At 36.5% G+C, this 23,379-nt stretch overlaps 9 protein-coding genes, 1 long non-coding RNA gene and 1 other non-coding gene across 15 annotated transcripts; 4 read left to right on the top strand and 7 right to left on the bottom strand.

The window, feature by feature from the left end:
* Nucleotides 1-1,284: 1,284 nt before the first annotated feature.
* TRNAV-AAC (transfer RNA valine (anticodon AAC)) lies at nt 1,285-1,358 on the bottom strand. The gene has a single exon. It is a non-coding gene; the product is annotated as a tRNA-Val (tRNA).
* Nucleotides 1,359-2,159: 801 nt separating this feature from the next.
* Nucleotides 2,160-3,340, top strand: LOC104711520 (mitochondrial outer membrane protein porin 2-like; the record flags this gene model as incomplete). Its single annotated transcript, XM_010428221.2, has 4 exons — nt 2,160-2,264; nt 2,366-2,452; nt 2,541-2,749; nt 2,838-3,340. Coding segments are annotated over 4 exons (708 nt in total), but the record flags the coding sequence as incomplete, so codon positions are not given.
* A 680-nt stretch (nt 3,341-4,020) lies between these two features.
* Nucleotides 4,021-4,749, bottom strand: LOC147938830 (large ribosomal subunit protein uL24z). The gene has a single exon (XM_087465979.1). It carries the CDS (start codon nt 4,660-4,662, stop codon nt 4,222-4,224), a length of 441 nt encoding a protein of 146 aa, XP_087322105.1. The 5' UTR covers nt 4,663-4,749; the 3' UTR covers nt 4,021-4,221.
* Nucleotides 4,750-5,944: 1,195 nt separating this feature from the next.
* LOC104711518 (BTB/POZ domain-containing protein At3g49900-like) lies at nt 5,945-8,330 on the top strand. The gene is made up of 4 exons (XM_010428217.3): nt 5,945-6,379; nt 6,523-6,592; nt 6,801-7,334; nt 7,418-8,330. Exons 1-4 carry the CDS (start codon nt 6,192-6,194, stop codon nt 8,195-8,197), a joined length of 1,572 nt encoding a protein of 523 aa, XP_010426519.2. The 5' UTR covers nt 5,945-6,191; the 3' UTR covers nt 8,198-8,330.
* LOC104711517 (uncharacterized) lies at nt 8,068-9,809 on the bottom strand. 2 transcript variants are annotated; one of them, XR_015567085.1, is made up of 5 exons: nt 9,388-9,698; nt 8,997-9,137; nt 8,807-8,877; nt 8,489-8,704; nt 8,068-8,390 (listed from the first exon to the last, which is right to left on the bottom strand). XR_015567085.1 is itself a non-coding variant. In XM_010428216.3 (5 exons), the coding sequence occupies exons 1-5, from the start codon at nt 9,577-9,579 to the stop codon at nt 8,367-8,369; spliced, it is 648 nt and encodes a 215-aa protein (XP_010426518.1). In that variant the 5' UTR covers nt 9,580-9,809; the 3' UTR covers nt 8,068-8,366. The 2 variants fall into 2 exon arrangements, 1 of the variants encoding a protein (XP_010426518.1); XM_010428216.3 differs by having other exon boundaries at nt 8,993-9,137; nt 9,388-9,809.
* Nucleotides 9,810-10,033: 224 nt separating this feature from the next.
* LOC147938829 (uncharacterized) lies at nt 10,034-11,443 on the bottom strand. Of its 3 annotated transcripts, none has more exons than XR_015566309.1 (4): nt 11,045-11,443; nt 10,705-10,830; nt 10,513-10,622; nt 10,034-10,339 (listed from the first exon to the last, which is right to left on the bottom strand). It is a non-coding gene; the product is annotated as an uncharacterized LOC147938829 (long non-coding RNA). The 3 variants fall into 3 exon arrangements; XR_015566310.1 differs by having other exon boundaries at nt 10,709-10,830; XR_015566311.1 differs by having other exon boundaries at nt 10,034-10,425; nt 11,045-11,366.
* A 134-nt stretch (nt 11,444-11,577) lies between these two features.
* Nucleotides 11,578-14,173, bottom strand: LOC147938828 (uncharacterized). The gene is made up of 3 exons (XM_087465978.1): nt 13,674-14,173; nt 12,742-13,327; nt 11,578-12,643 (listed from the first exon to the last, which is right to left on the bottom strand). Exons 2-3 carry the CDS (start codon nt 13,288-13,290, stop codon nt 11,789-11,791), a joined length of 1,404 nt encoding a protein of 467 aa, XP_087322104.1. The 5' UTR covers nt 13,291-13,327; nt 13,674-14,173; the 3' UTR covers nt 11,578-11,788.
* A 1,045-nt stretch (nt 14,174-15,218) lies between these two features.
* LOC147938827 (ADP-ribosylation factor-like protein 8a) lies at nt 15,219-17,332 on the top strand. The gene is made up of 6 exons (XM_087465976.1): nt 15,219-15,554; nt 16,206-16,287; nt 16,389-16,421; nt 16,510-16,631; nt 16,717-16,878; nt 16,966-17,332. The coding sequence occupies exons 1-6, from the start codon at nt 15,517-15,519 to the stop codon at nt 17,081-17,083; spliced, it is 555 nt and encodes a 184-aa protein (XP_087322102.1). The 5' UTR covers nt 15,219-15,516; the 3' UTR covers nt 17,084-17,332.
* Nucleotides 17,333-17,674: 342 nt separating this feature from the next.
* Nucleotides 17,675-18,912, top strand: LOC147938826 (ADP-ribosylation factor-like protein 8a). Its single transcript, XM_087465977.1, has 5 exons — nt 17,675-17,829; nt 17,929-17,961; nt 18,041-18,162; nt 18,246-18,407; nt 18,491-18,912. The coding sequence occupies exons 1-5, from the start codon at nt 17,767-17,769 to the stop codon at nt 18,639-18,641; spliced, it is 531 nt and encodes a 176-aa protein (XP_087322103.1). The 5' UTR covers nt 17,675-17,766; the 3' UTR covers nt 18,642-18,912.
* Nucleotides 18,913-18,946: 34 nt separating this feature from the next.
* Nucleotides 18,947-21,019, bottom strand: LOC147938825 (telomere repeat-binding factor 3-like). 2 transcript variants are annotated; one of them, XM_087465974.1, is made up of 7 exons: nt 20,866-21,019; nt 20,359-20,622; nt 20,032-20,273; nt 19,820-19,904; nt 19,635-19,718; nt 19,180-19,532; nt 18,947-19,097 (listed from the first exon to the last, which is right to left on the bottom strand). In XM_087465974.1, exons 2-7 carry the CDS (start codon nt 20,506-20,508, stop codon nt 19,013-19,015), a joined length of 999 nt encoding a protein of 332 aa, XP_087322100.1. In that variant the 5' UTR covers nt 20,509-20,622; nt 20,866-21,019; the 3' UTR covers nt 18,947-19,012. The 2 variants fall into 2 exon arrangements, with proteins under 2 accessions (XP_087322100.1, XP_087322101.1); XM_087465975.1 differs by having other exon boundaries at nt 18,947-19,532.
* Nucleotides 21,020-22,080: 1,061 nt separating this feature from the next.
* LOC104711512 (protein CYSTEINE-RICH TRANSMEMBRANE MODULE 13-like) lies at nt 22,081-23,251 on the bottom strand. Its single transcript, XM_010428212.3, has 3 exons — nt 22,988-23,251; nt 22,650-22,893; nt 22,081-22,421 (listed from the first exon to the last, which is right to left on the bottom strand). Exons 1-3 carry the CDS (start codon nt 23,034-23,036, stop codon nt 22,376-22,378), a joined length of 339 nt encoding a protein of 112 aa, XP_010426514.3. The 5' UTR covers nt 23,037-23,251; the 3' UTR covers nt 22,081-22,375.
* Between the last annotated feature and the right edge of the window lie 128 nt (nt 23,252-23,379).

The raw sequence follows: 23,379 nt of genomic DNA, 5'->3' as shown, positions 1-23,379 counted from the left end.
GTCAGGCGACATGGCTGTGTGTGACACCACCCACTTCATAAGCAACTAATTTTCTTTATTTATACAACCAAAAGAATTTGTGATCTTTAAAAATATTTCGTCTAGAGACTTGGCATTCCTTGATTTTTTGTTTCTTTCATGTTTTTTTTTTTTCTATCCCGATTTAGTATAGATCTGATAAGAGAAATAAAGAGGAGATAATTAGATGACACATGAAGATCGGAGGAATTTGAGTTCGATAGACAAGAAGTGGATATACATACGCATGCATGGGATGATGATATTTAGTGCTCTAGAATGGACCATTGAGTAACAAAGAGTCCAAATTAGTGACAGAGAGATGTATTTTTCAAAATGTTTTAAATTTACTATGTTTTTTCTTCATAAATTCAAAGTTTAAGTTATTAAAAATTTGAGAAATGTAATTTTTCTCATAATAATATATAGATGGATTAAAAAAATCTACAACTAAATTATTATTATTATTATTATTTTTGTATAAATGACACTCGATTAGTATTCTCATGTGATTTAGAATTATTTATTAGATCTGCAATTGGGAGAAACCTTACGAATGTGAAAGAATGGTTTATTAGATATTTCTATTGGCTTTTAGTTTGGATTTTGGAACATCCCTCATACGATCCTTTTTCCAGTGTTCTGTTTTGACCTCTTTAGAAGAATATAATTCAGCGGATCTCTTAATATAATGTTTCAGTAGCTTTGCCTTGGAAAATGTTGATACTTCAATATATCAAGTCATGCAAATACGACGTCAAATGAAAATAAATATACAGAGATCACCTATATATACCTCTAAGTCCAATTTTGCAAGGATCTCAATATGGAGCAGGACCAGAAGAAACCATAATATTTAAAGCAATTGTTAGAAAACTGGACAATAACATTTTCTGTGTTTAATGTGGAGCAGACTTCATTTTTCTTATTTTGCCACTTATATATATGTCTGGGACATCTCTGGAGACAATATCAGGTTGGGTTGTCTTGACTCACTCTGGTAATGAACTAATGATGTTGTTTATGTCTTCTCACAATCTCCATCAGTACCATTGTCTGATTTCTAGAAAAACATCGAAATTGGTCTCTAGTGTTGTTGTAGGATGCATGTGTTTTACAAATTTTTACAAAAAAAAAAATGTTCACGCAGAAACTATAATGTTTATCCTCCCACTATTGGTTTAGATAAATGAGTCCATCTTAAAAGTCTAATGGACTCTCTCGTCAATAAGAAAAAGAGAAATAAAAAGTTTAAAAAGAAAGAGATGGCTTCGCCCGGGTTCGAACCGGAGACCTTCAGTGTGTTAGACTGACGTGATAACCAACTACACCACGAAACCTTGGTTGTTAAACTGTAACAAATCATTCTATCTAACTATTAAAGTAATAGAAAAAAACTGGGTTCTCCGAGACTCCGATCACCAGACACCATGAGTAAAGGTCCGGGACTATTCGCCGACATCGGGGTATCAGAATCTCCCATTCTTCATCTCCAGTAGTTTATATTTCTTGTCGATATCGCCAATCGCCATGTAGTGAGACGCTCGCTAGTGCGTTAATGTGCAAGTGTTGATGCTTCTGATTTTGTGTTGTGTGTTCTCTTCTTTGTGTGTGTGTGTTAAGATCTGTTGACGAGAGATTACAGCACCGATCAGAAGTTCAGTATCTCCACTAACAGTATCACCGGCGTCGTAAGTCCCCCCTAATTCACAATGTGTCTACGTTTTGGGTTATCTAAATTCATGTTCTTCGTAGATACTCTGTTTTCGCTTTTATGAATTCGTAGCTTATGTTTTGGCCAGCGAGTGAATTATTGAGCATTTCTGAGAGACAGGGCAAGTTTAGGATGGCATTAGTCTTTAGTAGTTTGGTTATGGAGTGAATTTAGAAGTCAATCTGGTTTGTATCTTTTGATTCTGCTCCTGAGACTGATTCATCTGTGACTTGGAGTAATTGGCATGTACTTCTGTCTTTTCATTTGTGGCTTTTCAGAAGCACATGGATCTTGTTGTAGAATGAATATAATACTAAAAAATGGTTGCAACCTATTTGACCCTTATCTTCTGCTGTTTTTATGATATAGGCTCTTACTTCCACTGCTCTGAAGAATCTTCTGCTGCTGGTTGCAACCTATTTGACCCTTATCTTCTGCTGGTTGCAACCTATTAGTACATGCTGCTAGTGTTGCCACACAGTACAAGTACAGAAACGCTTTGTTCGATGTCAAAATCGACACTGATTCTAATGTATAGTATAGTCTCTAACATTATTCACTCAACAACTTTGATTTTTGGAAGAAGTAAAACCATGTTTCTCACCTCTTCTTTTATTTTTTTCACTTGGCCAGATTCTGACAACCATCACGTTCACTGAGATCCTCCCATCGACAAAAGCCATTGCTTCCTTTAAAGTGCCTGATTACAACTCAAGTAAGGTAATATAATCTATAGTTCTTTTACCTAATAAGGTTATAATGATTTCTTCAGCATTCTGAATACAAAGCCTTACTATGATATTTACAGCTGGAGGTCCAATACTTCCATGATCACGCAACAGTTACAGCCGCTGCAGCTTTACAACAAAACCCACTAATTGATGTAACAGCCACGCTAGGTTCACCAACTATCTCGTTTGGTGCTGAAGCTGGATATGACACCACATCTCGAACTTTCACAAAGTACAACGTCGGAATCAGTGTCACAAAGCCTGATCAATGTGCTTCCATAATACTGTAAGACTAAAAAAGCTCTTATTGATCAAAGTTTTACTGAGCTGTTAATTTGTATGATCTGGTGAATCTTTTCTTGGAAAATTTTCAGGGGAGATAAAGGAGAATCGATTAAAGCTTCTCATCTTTATCACCTAGATGAGTCAAAGAGAAGCTCAGTAGTTGGAGAGGTATTCAGGAAAATCTCAACGAACGAGAACACAGTAACTGTTGGTGGATTGTATGCGGTTGATCACTTGACGAATGTGAAAGCTAAGCTGAACAGTAACGGTAAGCTTGGAGCTCTTCTGCAGCATGAGGTCCTCACGAAATCGATAGTGACTATCTCAGGTGATTTCGACACCAAGACATTAGACAAGTACCCAAGGTTCGGTCTCTTGCTTGCTCTTAAACCTTGAAGAGCTACACATACCAGTATACCACCAATAGAACATTACCCTTTTCTCTCGAATGCCATTGTTTAGACTTGAGTTTGTTGTCGTTTTTTTTGCATAATGAATTCCTCAGGTTATCTACTACTGTCTGTCATCAGATAATTCTTATTCGAAGTTGGTTTTTATTTTGAGCTCATGCTTAATTGAAATAGTTATGTCACTCGTATCTGTGCTTCAAAATCAAAACTCTTTAATTGTATAAGTGTTCATAAGAATTATTTCAAAAGTTGTAGTAGAAAGGATACGAGACCAACCAGGGGTAGAAATAATAATATAGGGGTGTGAGCTTCAAAATCAAAACTCTTCAGTTGTATAATTTATTTCAAGAGTTGCAGAATTGTTTTTAAAAGTTGTTTTTGTTCGGCTTACTATTAGAGAAGATAAGGTTTTGTTGGAAGAAGTGATACAAAGAAATGAAACGATTTCAGAGTTGCGCCAATCCGAAATTACAAATGAAAACCATCACAATACAAAGATTATTCCAAACTAAAACACACAAAGCAACGAACTAAGAAAACCAAGATTTTTGGAAATTGTGATGTAAGAGACGAATTGATATGTCTTTCGAAACACACAAAGACGTCATTTCCATATGTTTCAAATGAAAACCACAATCAAAATGGAACTTCAAAATGTAATTCTAACAGCCTTAAACCAAGAACACCAATCTAGAATAGTTCAGCTAAGATACCCACAATTCAACAAGTAATCGTTAAACCACCAGCTAACCTAGTCACATTCATCAAATCACAGAGAACCAACATAGCTTCCACATAAATATCAATCAAACAACCCACATTCATCAAAACCTCAACCAAACAAACCAAACTACATCAAAAATGGGAAAATGAGACAAACTCCATAATCAAACTTCAAATATTCAAAATCAAAACATGTCTTCTCATGTCCAACACCATAACGAAACAGTGATAACATTCCAGAAACAAAACTTAACATAAAGAAGCGACTGATAATAATAAACTAAAAGATGAAACCTTTTTCTCTCTCGAAAAAAAAGTTCAAATCTTGTTTTTTGCTTACTTAATCAACGTTCTGCATAACATCCTCAGAAGTAAACTTGGTACCCTTCTCCTTATCAGCAGCGGCACGTCCCTTAGCCTTCCTCTCCAAAAGCGATTTCCTATCCTTATCAAGACGAAGCTTCGAAATCACCACCTTCGACGGCTGAATCCCTACGTTCACGGTGGTTCCGTTCACCTTCTCCCTTGTGATCCTCTCGATGTGAATCACCCATTTGCGACGGTACACCTGGACAACTTTGCCCTCACGTCCCTTGTAGGTACCACGAACGATCTGAACCTCATCGTCTTTGCGGATCGGCATGGATCTGACGTTGTACTTCTGACGGAGCTCGGTTGACAGAGGAGAGCTCATTATCACACGCCTCTCGCTTGATGAGGCTGTGAAATGAGCCTTCCTGTTCTTCCTACGGGAAGAGGTCACTCTTGGGTTGTACTTCATTTTCGCCGCCGGGGGAGGTTTTGAGTCTCTCTATCTATCTAGGGTTTTTTTTTCGAGTGAATGAGGAAGAGACGTAGAGTGTTAACGAAGCTTATATAGTCTGTAGTCGAGCTAGGTTTAACTGGAAATTAGGGCTTTCTTTTATAATGGGCTTGGGCCTGTTTCAGATTTTAATATTTTAGGCTGAGTTTATATAAACTATAGTTTTGGCCCAGAATAAGTTCTCATGTGATTTGAAATAGAGGGAGAGAAATTACAAGAAGAAGAAAGTGAAAGATAATTACAGTTGGACTAGTTTTTATTAGATGCAATCAAGTTTAACGGAAGAGGATAGTCATAAAACAAAGCGATTCCATGGGTATATGGTTGGTATCATGTTATTATTGACTAGTTGTATCATGCAATTTAGAGAAGCTTTTTTTTATATCATGCAATTTAGATTTTGGTGAAAAGAAGAGAAAAAAAAAAAACATAAAGCTTGGATGATTTATGAAATACTGTATGTAGCTTATATCTTCGTTAATTAATTCAGAAAGTTACAATACTGTATAAAGAAGTTCCTACACATATAAGATAACACATCATCAAGAAAAAGAAAACTATGACTTTTTATACAATTCAGTTATTGACTAACATGATTTTTTTTTTTTTTTTATCTAAAAAGTTTCGATCCAAACCCTTCATTTCTCTTTGGACCGGAAAGCATAATTGAATCATTGTAATTTTTTTTTTTTTTTTTAATTGCTATAATACTGTTTGACATACATGATCTCCAAAACTCTCAGAGATATGTCCGGATTATTGAGAAACGTATTTACGAAAAGGATTGTTTACATCCAAAGACTCCTAAAATTTCAATATATGAAGGAAGTTGTAAAGGATATATGAAGAACTAGCTAGGTTGGATGAAAATATGACAAATTATGAAGAGAAAAAATGAGTGTCATGACATGGAAAGTGTGGACTATATGTCTTGAATAGGCCCGATCAAACTAATCTCCTGAAGGATGGGTTGTACGAATAAATTGATATAAACAATCCATGGTTATCACTACAAACGACAAGTAAGAAAAAGTCCAATCAGACTTAATGGCTAGTACTACTATATATACACAACAGTTTAAGCTAATTTAAACCTAGTTGAAATCTCGTGAAAAATTTGAATGTTAGATTAGAACCAATATGTACATTTGTAACACATGTGGACGTGGTCCATCTTTATACGATAGTAAGAAGGTTTATTGATATGGTGTAAGAAAAAGGAAAAAACGCATTTAAAGACTTTCACGCATATAATAACGATCACAACAAATCCATTTATTTCCCATATTGCTCTCACATTTATTGCCTTATTTACTGTTCAATCTTTCCTTCTCTTCTTTACTCTCTCAAAACCTAACCGGCGATTTCGAATCTTCTTCTTCTTCTTCTTCTTCTTCTTCTTCTTCTTCTTCTTCTTCTTCTTAAGAGATATCACACCATATTATTCTCATTCTTTTTTCATCTTCTTCTCTTTCTCAAAAAAGACAATGAAGCGATGGACAAACTTAGGGTTTGTAGATACGATCTATGAAGAAGAAGATTACGTCGTCGACCACTCTAATTCCTCTTTCTCTTCTTCTTCATCATCTCTGTCTCTTTCTCCTCATCATCATCAACGACGTATCAATCTCTCTTCTTCTCCTTCCATGGAGCTTGATTCTAGAGTCCATAAATGGTAATTTTCCTCTTTAGTAAATTACCAAATCTTTACCACATTGTAATTTCTCTTCTTTTTTTTTTTTTCCTTTTTTTCTTTGGGTGTTAATTAATATATTAGCTACAATGTTTATTTTCTATATATTTTTGTTTTTTATTCAGGTCGTTGGCTAATAACTCAAAACCTGATGTGTTCGTAAATGTGGGAGGCACAAGGTTCCATCTTCACAAGGTTACACATTTTTTTCAAACTTTTTTCTTTTTTGTCAATTTCGAACATATTTTCATTTTTCATATTAAAAAATCAACGATTTCATGGTATTTTTTAATTGTATATTTGTTACAAATTTTAAAAGATGAACACATTTATTGGAAATAGGCAAAAAAGGTTTGGTTTTTATTGGGGAGGTTATGTGATGTGTTTATTGTTTATCCCATAGGATCCTCTGTCAACAAGGAGTGGCTATTTAAAACGCCACCTAACGGGCGTTAAAGAATTAACTCTCTCACCGCCGTTAAACATAACGGCTGAAACGTTCTCGTTAATTGCCGGTTTCTGTTACGGCGCTCACGTCGAACTAACACCGTTCAATGTCGTTTCGTTAAGAATCGCCGTCGAGCTTCTTCTAATGACGACGGAAGCTGTAAGAAGAGGAGACAACGGTGGAGGAAGAGAGAGTCTGAGGAACTTGACTGAGTCTTATCTCCGACGAGTCGTCTTCGTCAACGTTGATTACATTCAGATCGTTCTCCGCTCGTGTCTTCTTCAGCTTCCGGAGTCCGAAACGACAGCGTTTCTGGTCGGACGATGCGTCGAAGCTTTGACGGAAATCGGAGACGGTGACTGCGTTAACGAGTTTCTCGAGGAAGCCGTCAGACTTCCCGCCGGCGATTTTAGCATCTTCGCCGACGCCGTGCAGCAGCGGTTCCCGCGTCACGATTTGCTCTACAGAGTCGTTGATGCTTATGTCAAGGTAAAAGGTAGTTTCGTCATTTAAATTAAATCTTAACTGATTAGGTTACGTGTCATCTAATGATTGGCTGGAAATTTTTGTAGGTACATGACGGAGAGATAACGGAGGAAGAGAAGGTTCGGATATGTAATTCGATAGACTGTGACAAACTCTCACCGCCGTTACTACTCCACTCTGTTCAAAACCCGAAAATGCCCCTGAGGTTTATCGTGCGCGCCATGTTGCAAGAGCAGCTAAACACGCGCCACTCGATCATGGCTGCTGCTGCGGTCGCCTCTACTGCTCCTCCTGTTGAAGGCCGACACCGAGAGATTGCGGACGCGAGAGACTCCTCAGTGACGCTCGGTTCGCTTCTGCAGCGAGATACAGCCGCGAGGCAAAACTGTCGGCTCAGAGCTGCGATGAATTCAACGAGCTCGAGGATCGAGAGCTTGGAGAAAGAGCTCGACGCGATGAAGAGATTCTTATCGAAAGAATCAGAGAAGCAGAAATCAGAACGGATCATCATCGAGTCGAGGTCAAGAAGCGTGATGGATTCTGCTCGATCAGCTAGTTTTCATCAACCGAGTAACGTAAACAAGACGCATAGAGGCGAGAGAGGATCGGTTTCAAACCTAAGCACGACGTTCCAACGAACACGAGCATCTCCGCATCAACCGCAACCGCAGAAAAGTCTCGGAAAAAGACTGATCAAAGGAATAAAGAAGGCTTTGTATACATCCAACAAACAAGGAGCCAAGAAAAATGCATTTGCAGTCGAGGAGATTTATGATGGGTTAGAAGATTTCGTCTGGATCAAAGACGATGATGATGATGGCAACATCTCTGAAGAACTTCACTCTCACTACATCAAGAACAAATAATCTCTCTCTCTACTCTACATAACAAAAAATTTCGTAACCTTCTTTCACTAATAAAAGTTTTGTAGCCAAGAGTGAATGATTCTGTGTTTCTTCTTCGATTAATGAGACTCCAAAACTAATAATAAGTTCAAAAGAAGGAAAGCTCGATGGATCTTCACGACATTGCAGACTAATATCTCGCATATTTTTCACGCTGCATATATATATATATATAGCGAGATTTGTTAAGTTGATGTGTTACTAACTAAGACGAGAATGAAACACAAATATGAGAATTTACGTATAACTTACCTTCATTTCCTTTTTCATTATCCTTGCAACAGAAGGTAACCATTGTTCTCCTCTTTCTTTCTTCAATTCTGCGATTCTCTCTTCCTCTTTCTTAGCTTTAGCTTTTGCTGCCGCTTCTTTCACCTCTAATCTAGCTGAAGCTTTCTTAGCCGTTTCCATAGCAGAAGTTAAAATATCCGACCCATCAACAGAAATTGATTTTATTCGTTTCTTAAACTGCAGTAACCACACAAAACAAGAAAGAAATTAGCTTTGACAGATTCATCATCGGTTCAAAACAAAACAATGCTTGAAGTAAAAAACAAGATTAACAACAACCTCTTTAGAGTTTCCTTCAAGTCCTCTGTCAGGGCGTAAATTAGGCTTCTTTTTAGGTCCTTTAATCTCATCTGGTTATACAAGAAAATCATGAAAGTATAAGTTTCTCAACGGATTCATAATAACAATACGATTCAAGATTTTCAGATATGGAGTCTCCAAAGAGAGCAAGCGGTGATGACTAACCTACATGATCAAAGATTATGCCAGTTGCACACCGCTTAAATAACCGAACTCCACAGTCATTCTCTTGTTTATCCTCAGGAACATTGACAGGATCTTCCACAAAGTCTAAAGTCTTCTCCACCATCTCATTCAAAAGGTTCTTAACCTGTTTTCAAGCTTACCTTAATCAGAAACAATACTTAACTCGATAAAGCAATACCTAACCAACAATGAACACAGACTAGGGATAGAAAAAATAGTAAGAACACAGAGTTCCAAGAGCACCCAAAAACACTAATCACTCCAATACAATCAACTCTGTGGTCAATAGCCCAATAAAAATCTAATTGCCATCAACAGAGCTACATGTAGATGAAATTAGCATTGGTTAAGTTCTTTAGTATCTAATGACTGACCTTGATCTGTCCATGTGTTAGCTTTTTAGGTTTCAGACGAAAATCTCCGTTTTCACGTGTCTGAGTAGCTGCGGGTTTCGCGGCGGAGGCGCCGTAAACGGTGGTGGTGGCTATCGAATTGATTGCAGCTTTCCACTTGGGATCTTCCTCTTCGCTGCTGCTATCTCCTCCACTTCTCTCTCGATCAGCCATTCTAAACAACACCGTCTCCGCGAAATCTCTCTACTTTGTCTCTCCGTCTAACGGCGAACTACGAAATCACCGGCAATAGAAACGTCGACAAGGGTTTCTTGCGGGTGACCTAATTTTAAAACAGGTAAAACCCCTTTTTCCAGGTTCGGGTCCGGTCCGGGTCGGGTTTAATTTTGAAAAGAACAAATTAAAATTTTCCGGATCCGGGTCGGAACATAGGAGAAGATGTTATGTAAGGTCATCCCCAAAGGGGGTTTATATTTTTGGAGCTCTTAAATTTTTTAATTAATATCTTTTGTACTTTTAGTAGGATAAGAACTTTGGGAATCCTAATTAAAATTTTGTCCTCCAATGGTGGGTTTTAATTTTGAGTCTCTTAATTTGAATTTTTTTTTAATTAAAATTTTAAAATAGAAATATGAATAATCTTAACAAAAACAAAAGAAAGCTGAAGTTTGCTCAATCCTTGCCTGATAGTAAAGAATAATCTTAACAAACACAAAAGAAAGCTGAAGTTTGCAAGTAATAACAAGTTATGAAACTGAAAACTGTTTAACATCTTAAAGACAAGACATGCCTACTATTTTATCTGCACGTTCCAAGAAATTTTCGACTGGAGCAGTGTGTATAACCGACGCATCAACAAACCCAGTGTGTTCCAAGTTTAGTTGTAGAACATTTGAAACATCCTCGACTGATGGCTTCAATTCCTACAGAACATCTTCGACTGATGGCTTCAATTCCTACAGATCCTGTACCACTGTATATGCCAATACATTAAACATTTGTGTCAAAATGAAACATTTGAAACATCCGTGTCCGTATAAGCCAATACATCAAACACGCCTAAACACAAACAATAAGACATATGCAATTAAAAGAAGAAGAAAGCCCAATACACCCAAATAAGTGTCAAAATGATTAGGTACTTACAAGTTTCATCAAGACAAGGCAAGTAAGTAACGCTGGAAGCAACCTGTCTCATGATAGCTTGAATCTCCCTCATGATCTCCTTATCACTTTTCTCCCTCAGCACAAGCACACTGAAGTAATAAGTTCCATAAAGATTAGAGCTAACACACAAGTGAAAACAAGAACCACCAAGATTAGAAAAAGAAAACACACTAGCCCTTTGTCAACAACTTCAGTATCAGTCTCAATCCGAAAATTCCACCTCCTCCAAGACTTCACCAGTGGCTTTGCTCATTATGACTAACACTACGCTCTGCAACTTCCCAGCTTCAAGCCATTCTTTTTTTTTACACCACAAATTAACAAACTCAGTCTCAGACTCTCTCAAACAAAAAGAATCAGATCTTAAAATTTAATGTCTATTGTTCTGTTCTTAAGATTGATTACTAACCAACAAAAAAAAAAACCATGAAAATGCTTCAATTCTCGGAACAGTTAGCTCGGAACAGTTAATCAGAGAACCAAACCGAAACAATTATGGAACAAAACAAACCTTAGATTGAGACCCAAAGTCATCATTGGCATCATAACCATATCGTTTCAGACCCAAAGTTCACACTTGTTTACCCTCCGATTCCAATAGCTTCAATCTCATCCGAATCAATCGACTCCAAAATCAAATCTCAAACGATTCAATCTCGGAGTCGATTCAACAACCTCCGATTGCCCATCCGCAGATTTAATCACAAACTTTGCATCGGATCTCCTCCTACCCCAATCTCCTTTGATTCCATAGCCCTTTCATTCAGTCTCCTTTGTGAATTTTGGACTTAGATCGAGAGAGAAAGAGAGAGATATGAAAGGAAGAAATATTCGATCGGAATAAAAAAAAAAAATTCTATTTCTACTTTTGTTCCAACCCATAAGTGACACGTATGGTCTCTTATTCCATAAACGAGTCTACTAATTAAGAGGCTCTCTTATATTATTTTGATTTTTCTGATTTATTTTTTTGCTTCTTTTCAGTTACAACCTCTCTTAAATCCCCCGTTGGGGATGACCTAACAGAACATGTAAACGAAAATGTAACAGAACTGTGTCCTAAAGTAAATGTAATAGAACTCATCATACACTATATCCTCAAAGTGATATGTATTCACAATGGCCTATAGCCTCTCTCTCTTTCTAACCTGTAAATGAATACAGAGCAGCACAACAACAACAACAATAACAATGACAATGAGCAGCAGTGACACAACAGACCAAAAGAAGAAAGTGAAAAAGTCTCTTTTTTGTTCTAAGCAATCTTCTTCTCTGTTGGTGAAGGCAACCGCCATTGTCTATGCCAATATACAGAAACTCTCGACCACATAGGAAACCCGAAATTATACTCAAGAGGCCGATCAGCCGGTCCACCAATTATCAACGGTAACCACAAATATCTCGAATCCCTCAAATCTGCTGGATTCCACCTATCCGCCATAAATATAAACACACCAGGAACACCTGGTAACGGAATCACAAACGTGCTCTGCGCGAAAAACGTCGTTGACCTGAAAATATTGTTACCACCTACACATGGATTCCCTAATGTCTCCCATGGACCCATTATAGACTCAGCTGCATGAGCCAATGCTTCGTTTGGTGCCCATCCAGTACAACCAGAAGTGATCATGTAGTAAGTGTTTTGATGTTTAAAAATAGCAGGAGCTTCTCTGTGTTGTCCAACCATGATTCTCTTCATAACCGGCTTCACATCGAGGTAATTCTCGGTTAGAGGACCTATATGCAGCACGCTGTTGTCTTCTGATGAGTATATCAAGTAGGCTATGTTGTCATCATCTTTGAAGACGGTCATGTCTCTACTGTCAAACCCGTGTGGTGTTTTACTGTACAAGTATTCGAACGGACCTGTTGGGTTATCGCTAATGGCTACACCAACTGATGCTTTAGTGTAGTTTGCATCGTCTATATGCATCCACATCACGTATTTCCCTGTATCTGAATTGTAGATTACTTTAGGCCGTTCGAGTACATTGGAGATGTGTAAGTCATGTGTCTCGTCTGTTTCTTCGGCTGCTAATACAACGCCTTCGTTTTTCCATGTCCATAAGTCTTTCGATGAGTAGCATCCAACACCGATTATATCAACCTGAAAACAAATCCAAGAGAAACTGTTTTTCACATTTCTGATTCAAAATTTCAAGATTGTGTGACATTACTCAAGAAAGCAAGAAAGTGTAAACTTACTCGAGCGGCTCCTTTCTTGTGAGAAAGATAAGTTGGTCCATCTTTGTATTCACCATACCAATAGTAAACCTTAGATACATCATCATACAAAATGCCACCGCCGTGTGCTTGAATCGGGTTACCTTCAGTATCAGTCCAAATTCTACCAGGGAAATAGTAATGCGATGTGTCATTAACATCAATCTTGGTAGGACCAAAAGCAGATTTCATATCGGGGAAAAAAAGATGCCGAATCTGAGAATTCTCGTCGAGAAACTCTTCTACCAAAGTGGTTGGTCTCTTAGGTTTACGTTTGATAGCTCGAGGAGAACGCTTCCTCGGAGGCGGCATATGAATATTCTCTTCTTCAACACGTTCGAGCTCACGGACAATGGGATGGTGGATTAGTAACTGAGGTGAAACTTCAAGATCTACACTATATGTTCTGCTGTAATATAACATGGTTAGATGAATCATGAAAACACATCCCACAACTGCTGATACTAAAGTGAAAGGTGAACAACGCAAAGACGTTGCTTTCTTGTTGTGTTTGTTCTTCATTATCCTCATCTTTGTTCCAAGCTATCCTATCTCCACAACACACAACCTATGTAGTAGATTCAACAAACACACACCCAAACAAAGAAACCATAAGTATCCATTACCCAAAAGTTGAAGTACAACTGTTACATTAACAAATAAAAGAAAGTGATCTAAATAAGCAAAATAGATTTGTTTTGGCCTAATGCAAAGCTAATTACTCTATGGGGAGATTACAAATGTTTTCCCCTGTAACAGATTTGGCTTCAACATAAGCAAAATAATCAAACTAATGCTATGTTCGTCAAATCAGCAACTTAATTAGCAAAAAATAAGCATAATTTCTGATACCAGATCCCAAATAGACAGGAGATAACAACAACAAAAAAATTAGGAGAGAGGATCTCACTCACCTGAAAGACAAGCCGGAGCCGAAGTTTCCGACATGTAATGAAGAGTCTGAAATAGCTTAGCTTGCTCTGGAGTAAGCAATGTCTGAAGAAAACAACAAAGTTTGATATATTCAGATTGTCCGGAGAAGAAGGTCGAACCCGGGAACGTAATTACGGAACCCAGGAGTAGAATTGGGTTGGGTGAAATAAAAGGAATGGGTCGGTGAAGTATTTTGGTTAAGAAGGATCTGTCACGGGAACAAAGAGAGGTCTTTGATGATGATGATAATGGTGATTCAGACGTGCGACCAAAAGGACGAGACCGCAGCTGATACTTCTCTTTACTAGTCTGATGAGTTTTTCTGGTTTTTTTGTTTTTTTTTTTGCTTTTTCTTGGGATCTTGTCGTGCTGTTTAATTTCACTTATTTTAATTTCATTTGATTTTAGTAATGTAATGATTGTCCTGTTAATAAAAATTTTCACCTTCAGTATTTAATCATTTAATGCTAATTATATACCATTCCTTCCAATTTAAAATAATAATAGCTTCAAGTAGTAGTTTTGTAAAATGTAAATTGTCCAATATATGTGAGAAATTTTAAGACGACAAGTTAAGTTATTCGATGAAAATATGCTTCTTTTTTTTTTGTTTAGCTTTAGCCTTTAGGGGAGTTCTGATTTTTTTTCTTTTTTGTTGGCATATTAAGAAATCACACATTATTGGATTTATATGGTCTAGTGTACGTTTTTTTAATATCTGTAAAGCAATAATTGGATAATAATTCATGCAATAAGAAAGTGTTAAACCTATAACGGCGTTAGTGGTTGACCAATTCGTTTTTCACCTTTTTTTTGTTTATCTTGTCTCTCGCTTGTTCAATTTATTTATGTTTACAGTTAATGCAGAAGCCAAAAAATTACAAAAAAAGTTAATGAAGGGAAACTCTTTAAAACTTTAATCTATTTATAGTTTTGCAACATAATGAAAGCTTTTATTTTTCCTTTTTTCTTTTAACACTAGTCATTTTAGTCAAAATCTCACTCCAATCTTCAAAACATGGCAGCAAAGACAAAAGAAATAAGTAAATCATTTATTTATTATATCTTTTAGAAGATAAACTTGGCTTCAACTAACATTTCATAAGGAAATACACAATAAAGAGATTCATGAATGGAAGGAAATGAAAGATGTAAATAACATAATCATCATCACAAGGAAAAAAAAAGAATCATTGAAGGGTGGACTCATCAATAGTGGGTCAAAAAAAGGCCCATGACAAAGAACCCATTAACATATAGATTTCAACCCACAAATGATTGAAAAACGACACGTGTAAACTGCACATTCCCGATCATATCACCACCACCGCCAAAATCCTTTGGCGGCTACCACCGTCCCCAGCTATAATAAATATAAAAAAAAAACTATGGACGGTAACGTACGTGGTCCACACGCGCTTCTTAAAACGCGAGTGGGTTAGGTGATTCATTTATTTAATCCATACAATTCTCTTATTCCTAACTTCTGGTGTATATGTGTCACCGTATCTCTCCTCTGATTGGCTAATTCAATTTTTCTAAATAAATGATGAATTAATTTTTAAAATAGCAACCCCATGAATCTCGGTGTATCAACCAAAACATTAAAAGCAGATCTAAACCGTTAATTTGGTGGACCAGAAGAAAAATCGAACGGTAGAGATTACGTAGCTTTGACTCTTTTTAATTCGCCGTCACTGGGGGAGAGAGAGAGCAGGCGACGAACGAGGGAGGACAAAGAAGAAGAAGAAGCTTCTCTTCTCAGAGAGATCCCGTGGAGGAGAATTCTAACAGGCGGATCTGTTTGTTTTTGTGAAATCATCAATGGGTTTGTGGGAAGCTTTTCTCAATTGGCTTCGTAGGTGTGTTAGATCCCTCCTTTTTAGATTTCTTCGTATTCAATCTTTCTGCTCTTGTTTTGATTATATTGAGCTAAAAAATTATGTTCTATCTTGAGATTTTGAGTTTGTTTGTTGCTTTGGTCCGCTGAATTTTGAAAATTTATGAGAAATTGGAATTGAAATCATCACCGTAATCAACTCAGCTGTACTTGAATCGTGGTTTTGTTCTTAATTTGGTTTGTTGGAGCTGATTTTGACATGGTTCTTCTTGTACTTATCATAGAAACGTTCTGTAGTTTTTATCCTTTTAGCTTTTATAAGCATTAGATTTGCCAAGGTTTAGATTGACATGGTTCTTCTGTGGTGACATTAAGGGGAAGAAAAGTGAATCTGTCTTCTTAAGATTTTAGATTGCCAGTTTTAGCCACGTAAGAATGAGAGCATCTTTCAAGTTAGCGGTGTGATTATTGTGCTTTATGAAGCAAGAAAGTATTGGTGTACCTTTTTTGCATGGCATATAATGTAGAACAGGTTCTGGAAATTTTAAAATTTCTTGAAAGATTGGTTCTTTTTGGTGTCTAGTTTTGTTTCTATGCTCTATTCGTGTGCCCTGGGCAAAAGTGATTTCAGTTCGGTATTCATTTTTTTTTTTGTTTCGATATGTTTTTGCAGCCTCTTCTTTAAGCAAGAAATGGAGCTTTCTTTGATAGGACTCCAAAATGCAGGAAAGACATCACTTGTTAATGTTGTTGCGGTTAGTATAGTATTATGCTTCCCTTTTGATTTTCTCTTTTTAACACTCATAAGATTGTGATTGGGGATCTGATAGTCACTCTTATGTTTTTACTTGTTTAGACTGGTGGATACAGTGAAGACATGATTCCCACGGTAAGTACTATATTTATTATAAAGTTACATCTTTCACCTGCTCTTTTGGAATAACATGAAGAGATTCTACTTTTGTTTTTATTTTCAGGTTGGGTTTAACATGAGGAAAGTAACAAAAGGAAATGTTACAATCAAACTATGGGATCTTGGTGGTCAACCAAGATTCCGCAGCATGTGGGAACGTTACTGTCGCGCTGTTTCTGCCATTGTGTAAGGATCTTTAGACTCAGGTTTCTCTTCACTTTGTATCACCCACAGTTTGGTTTCATGTTGTCATGTTATATTCCATTTCCAGGTATGTAGTTGATGCTGCAGATCCTGACAACCTCAGTGTCTCGAAAAGTGAGCTCCATGATCTGTTGAGCAAGTCTTCGCTTAACGGTATCCCTCTTCTGGTTCTTGGGAACAAGATTGACAAACCTGGAGCTCTGTCCAAAGAAGCCTTAACCGACGAAATGTATAGCTTTTTCTTCATCTGAACTTCACCAAAAACAGCACAATTCAGCTCTATCTAATTATGTTTTTTACATTTTTATTGTTGCAGGGGGCTTACGTCTCTTGCAGATAGAGAAGTCTGCTGTTTCATGATATCCTGCAAGAACTCTACCAACATTGATCAGGTCATTGATTGGCTAGTAAAGCATTCAAAGTCGAAGAACTAAAACTTCACCAAGAACATATTATTCTCTCTTCTTGATCTTCTTAGTCTTCATGTGTTGTCTTGTTGATGATGATGATGATGATTGCTAAAGACAAATTTTCCTGTGAAACAAGAGTTTGTCTTTATTTGTCTTCTGTCTATCCTGCTGGTCTGGCCTGATTTGGTCCAGTCTTGTCTTGTCTTTGTATATTAGATGTGGATTGTTTTCTATTCTCAAGGCTTTGCAATTGCAATTTTGGAAACACAAAAACATAAGTGACCTTATTTTTTTTACTCTTCTAGTAATTTTACGGGCGTTCAGTAGGAAGAGATATAAACTCTGCGTATTATATAGCTGCAACTGTAGTAAGAGTCTCTCACATAGAAGGTAAATTGAAACATTGCAATTTCACTAAATAATCAATAAGGATTCAATGGTACTTAGGGTCACTAAATAATCAATAAGGATTCAATGGTACTTTAGCCAACTACAGTTGTATGTTTATAAGTAAAATAATATTTGGTGTGGCTTGTTGCCTCCATTACCTCAGGTCTCAGCAATCTAATATAAAATTATATATTCTGTACTAAAGTAAAAAAACAAAACTTAGTGCTGTCCCTCTTATATCTTGGTTTATATTTTTAGAAATCTATTATTTGTTTGTTTTAACAAAGTTTATACAGTCTCTTCTCTTCAAGCAAGAAATGGAGCTTTCTCTGGTAGGACTTCAAGATGCAGGAAAGACATCAATTGTAAATGTTCTTGCGGTGAGTTATTATGCATCCCTTTTATATTTTCTTAACATTTAGTTCTTGGTGATTTGTTTTGGGAAATCTGATATCTACTCTCATCTTTTTCTTGTTTAGACTGGTGGATACAGTGAAGACATGATTCCTACCGTAAGTGTTACACTAAACCTCTTATAAAATACGTATTTCAATCAACACGAAGAGATTCGTCTTTGTTGTTTTTTATCAGGTCGGGTTTAACATGAGGAAAGTGACAAAAGAAAGTGTTACAATCAGACTATGGGATCTTGGTGGTCAACCAAGATTCCGCAGCATGTGGGAACGTTACTGCCGTCAGGTTTCTGCGATTGCGTAAGGATCTTATTAGACTCTCAGGTTTCTGTTATCTTTAATGCCCGGCTCACAATATAGTTTCATGTTGATTCCAATTCTAGGTACGTAGTTGATGCTGCAGATCTTGACAACCTAAGTGTCTCGAAAAGTGAACTCCATGATTTGTTGAGCAATGCTTCGCTTAAGGGTATCCCTCTTCTGGTTATTGGGAACAAGACTGACAAACCTGGAGCTCTCTCCAAAGAAGCCTTAACAGAAGAAATGTATAGCTGTTTCTTCATACTGAACACACAGAAGGCATTTCATTTAGCTTATGATGATGTTTCTTGCATTGTTATTGTTGCAGGGGGCTTAGTTCGCTTACAGATAGAGAAGTCTGCTGTTTCATGATATCTTGCAAGAACCCTACAACCATTGATCAGATCACCGATTGGGCTGTAAATCACTCAATATCAAAGAACTTAACTTCACCAACAACAGATGTCGTCTCTTCTTGATCTTCTGTCTTATGTTGATGATTGTTGAAGACAATTTTATTCGTGTGAAACAAGAGTTTGTCTTTATTTGTCTTCTGTCTCACCTGTTGGTCTGGTCTGGTTTGGTCCAGTCTTTGTATAGCAGATGTGAATTGTTTTCTATTCTTAAGGCTTTAAAATTTCAGAAACACTAAAACAGAAGTGCCTTTTGTAAACTTCTAAAAATCCAAGGAAATGGAAATAAGCTCTGTTGTACAATCAATGGACATTGACTTATTTATTTCTCCTCAAACCAGTTTCAAATGGGTCACGAGAACACTGTAAAGTTACTAGGAAAAACAGATCAACAGAAGAAGAAGAAAAAAGGAACAGGTTTTACATAGTCAATGGAGTTAGAATACATTACAAGCTGCAGAATGTACACTGTTAACTGACCAAAAACACTGCAGCAATGCAAATTTGAAATAATGACATAACCTGAAGATTATATCAAAACGATAATATCAACAATACAGTATCAATAGTACTCATACAACATCAATGATTTCTTATTTCTTACCGAGTTTGGCTATGCATCCTATACTTCAAAGCTTTCATCGCCGCTTTTGCAAATATATGGGCAGCTTCAGCTTCGGCTTCTGCTTCATCTGCCTCTCTTGCCGCTTCTTCAGCTTCTGCTATTGCAAATTCTGCTTCCGCCACGGCTCTTGCAGCAGCTGCAGCAGCTTCTTTTTCTGTCATGCCCTTTATTGTTAAAACTTCTCCATCTACATGGGATTTAGTAAGATTTTTGATGCCGTTCTCTTCTGGTTTTGGAGTATTTTCCTTGTTTCCTTCCAAAAAGAGTTGAGGAGACCTCTGTCTAGCTACTTCATCCATATAGTTTGGAGAAATCCTATATTTGTGCTTTGTCTGAGAGGTGAGAGCAAATGCAAGAAGTAAACCATTGTTAAGTAAGTAATAAATATGTGATTTTTGCAAGCGGAAGTTTCGATCAAAGTGTGTTCTTTTTACCTTAACTAATGTTCCAACATTTGTCAAATACTTTAGTCTTGAAGACACAAGCCGTTTCATATCCTGTTGCATCTTGAAATTCTCCTGAAAAAATTTACAGCTACACTAAGGTCCTTGATGATTGTATATAGATGCCGCAATGCCTAATGACATCGAAAGAATGCTCAACGACATAGAAAGAGTACCTCTATATACCGCAAGATCGACTTGCCGTCAGGACCAAACGGTCTCTTCAAATTGGTAATGGCCTCCAATATAATCTTATCCACACTACAACAAACATATCAGAACTCAGGATCTATCTTCAAGAAACTTAGACTAAAGTAAGCCTTTAAGCTTCACTATTCCCATACTCTACATCCACAACATCAAGAATTCATACAAGAAGAAGCCAAACCTTGTAAAAGGTCCTTTAAAAGCTCTTGGTGGTTCACAAGAAGCTTCAGGAGGAGATGGAGCATCAAGCATCAGCTGTCCTCCTACATCACCACCAATGTGACCATTAGCCAGAGACACAATGGTAATAGCTGTAGCATTATCATCTGGCCTAGGACCCGACGTAGGAGTTCCTTTCTGTGCGAGTTTAGCCTTCTTCCTAGATCCCCATAAAGCTGTTACACTTATATTTCTCCATTTGTCCTGTTAAAATAATGTTTTTAGACAAACAATGTAAGTTTCTATACTCTCTCTCTCTCTCTTCTTTTCCAAGTTCTTGTTTTTTTACCTTGAGATCCACATTTGAACGAGACTTCAAAACAGAGCTATACTCAGGATCTGAGAGAATGGTACGCCATTTTCCAGTTCCATGTTTAAGTACTCCAGCTTTAAGAGCTGTCTCTTCTTCTGCTGTCCACTTCTGCTTTGGAGCTCCCATTCACACAACTTTGCCACACAAAAAAATTCAAAATTCTCCAGAACCACACACACACAACAACAACAACAACAACAAAAACAACACAAAAGCTTCTAATGTCTTGGCTTCATTTCTCTGTAAAGCAAATGAAAACAATCACAAAGATCAATACTTTATAATCCTGAATACAAAATGAGATGTAAGAGAGAGTTATCTCTGGTTTCAATAAAACAACCCATAAGTTTTTTCAATTGCATTAGCAATTCAATAGTAATGCCAAGCCAAATCATCGTTAAGTATGAGAAAAAGATTAAAGCTTTCGATCAGGGAAATCGGAAAAATTTAACAAGGAGAGGAAGAAGTAGAAGAACCGCATGCCTGAGAAAGCTGTAGCGAATGAGAGAGGAAGCTGTGGAGAAGAGTGTCATGGATCAAATTTTGAATCTACAATTGTCGCAAAGACAAAGGAAGAAGAAGAAGATACACAAAAACTTGACCTTTATTTTTTTCGATTCAGCTACGAAGGAAGGATGATAAAATGTATCGATTTTTTTGAGGAGCCCTTTATTATCCTCCAGTTTATAAATTCGTCTTAAATTATATTTATTTACAAAAACACCCATATGATCTTAAACCTTTAGGGACTATTTTGTAAAACTAATGAGGATGACTGGTTTAACCCTAGTTCTCATTTTTACTGAAAACTTGTTTCTACTATTTTTTACCATTCATAATATTCATCAAATTTTCGCGTTTTTGCTGTAACTGAAAAATATTCTGCGATATATAATTAGCCTGTCAAAAATATAACTACAAGTGAATTAAAACGTCATTAATCTACTAAAACTAGATTTTATTAACATTTTTTAATTATACTACAAAAACTCCATCTAATTCAATTTTTTCACTAAAAATTATCTAGATATTTCATTATTTTGCTACTCATGTGACATATGAGCCATGTTTTAGAAATCGCTAGGCGCTAGTCGGGCGATCGGGGTGGGCCTAGCGCCTAGCGAAAAAATCAGAAATCAAATGGGGTTAATCGGGTACTAGTTTTAGAGTTATTTTATTAAATTATAATAAAATAAAAATATAGTACTAAATATATATATAATTCTGTTTATGTTAAAAGAAAAATATCAAATAAAATATAAAACTATAGTACTGTCTTTAAAATTACAGTAAAAACATAAACACGTAGTTTTAGAAGAAAGTAGTTTTAGAAGAAAGTTTTATGATTTTTATCAAAAGTTTGTACACTAGTTGTTGTAAAACATCATAAACTCTTAATTTAAATGTCTAAAAAACAAAAAAAAATATATATTTTATTTATATCAGGCTCCAAAAACTATCAATATATACAAAATTAAGTGGGAAGTAATATTATTAGACGGATTATAATCAAATTAGACAGACATAATTGGATAATCGATGCTAGGCGGGGATTAGTCATTAATCGAGGCGGAGAAGATGAATCTAGCGATTTTACGGGACGTAATCGGAGCGTGTCGGAGATTTTTAAAACAAAACATATGAGTCATGAGGGAGCTGAAGAGTTAAGGATTATATTTGATTAGAAGATTTAATAAAGATTTAAAAATGAATGGCTTTGACACAAAAGTAAGAACACACTTTTTACATATACAAAAGATGGGCTCATAGCCTAAAATCAATCAATAGTCATAAAAATAAACAAGACCTCAAGTCAAATTCATATTCATAACCAAAAAAAAAAATAAAGAAGAGAAACAAACCCAAAACGTGGACACACATAACCAGAAGAAGAAGAGATCTAAAATGTTGATCAAACATATCTTTTTAACATTTTATATTATGGAAAAATACAATGCATCCTCAAGACCGTCAACGGCTTATCATCCTCCGATCAAAAGCAAGCTTCCAAGAGACAGCAACAACAGAGCATAGCCAAACTGTGATCATGCATATACACATTTTTATAAGTACCATTCACAAGCAAGCATAGAGACTTTGAATTATCCATATTATTGCATACCAAAATATATAAAAATGTATCATCTAGAAAGGGATTAGTCCGTTTCATCAGCTTCAAGCATTTTAAGACTTTTTTTTTTTTTGGAACAACGAAGCATTTTAAGACTATGTTATAATTTAAAAGAGAGAGATTTGGGTCAACGCACCATCCTTCCATAAAGCCTGAATCCTTGTCTTTCTTCTTCTTATGTGGATCCTGACCATACTGGGGCGGTGGAGGACCTTGATAAGGATACTGCGGTGGAGGACCTTGAGGATATTGCGGTGGAGGATAGCCTTGTGCTGGATATCCCTGACCCGGTGGAGGATAACCCGCCGGAGGATATCCCCCTTGAGGATATCCCGCCGGAGGATAACCTTGTGGTGGATAACCTTCCTTAGGAGGATACCCTGAAAAATAACAACATCAAAACTTGAGAAACAAGAAACAAAGATACCTATGAACTTGAAAGATTTAAAAGAAAAAAAAAGAACTAGTAATTACCTTGAGGAGGAGGAGCACCAACGGGATGGTGTTGATCTTGATAAGACATTTTCTTCTATGGTTTGCTCTTATCTGAGGTTGTTTTGTCTTTCTATATAACGAACTCTTTGCTTCTTCTTCTTCGCTGTGAATGGAATAAAAATAGGATTAGTGATAATAATGATGATTAATAAAGGAGGTTTAGGAGACAAAAGACATGTTCTCTCCAAGGACTAATCTTAGATTTATATGATTAAAAACAATTATAAGAAAGAGACGACCAACTCACTTTGTGGAATTGTTCAATTAAAATGCAATTTCCCCTTGACCCACACCACAATATTCTATATTAAATCTCTTTTTTTTTTTTGGTTATCAAAATTTTTTTGTCTATTGCTAGATGTAGGAAAACT

Source organism: Camelina sativa, chromosome 9, assembly GCF_030686135.1.
Source record: "Camelina sativa cultivar CO46 ecotype springtype chromosome 9, ASM3068613v1".
In the NCBI taxonomy this organism is placed as follows: domain Eukaryota; kingdom Viridiplantae; phylum Streptophyta; class Magnoliopsida; order Brassicales; family Brassicaceae; genus Camelina; species Camelina sativa.
Note: the sequence above shows the minus strand (reverse complement) of the source record. Positions and strands in the feature narration are given on the sequence as shown.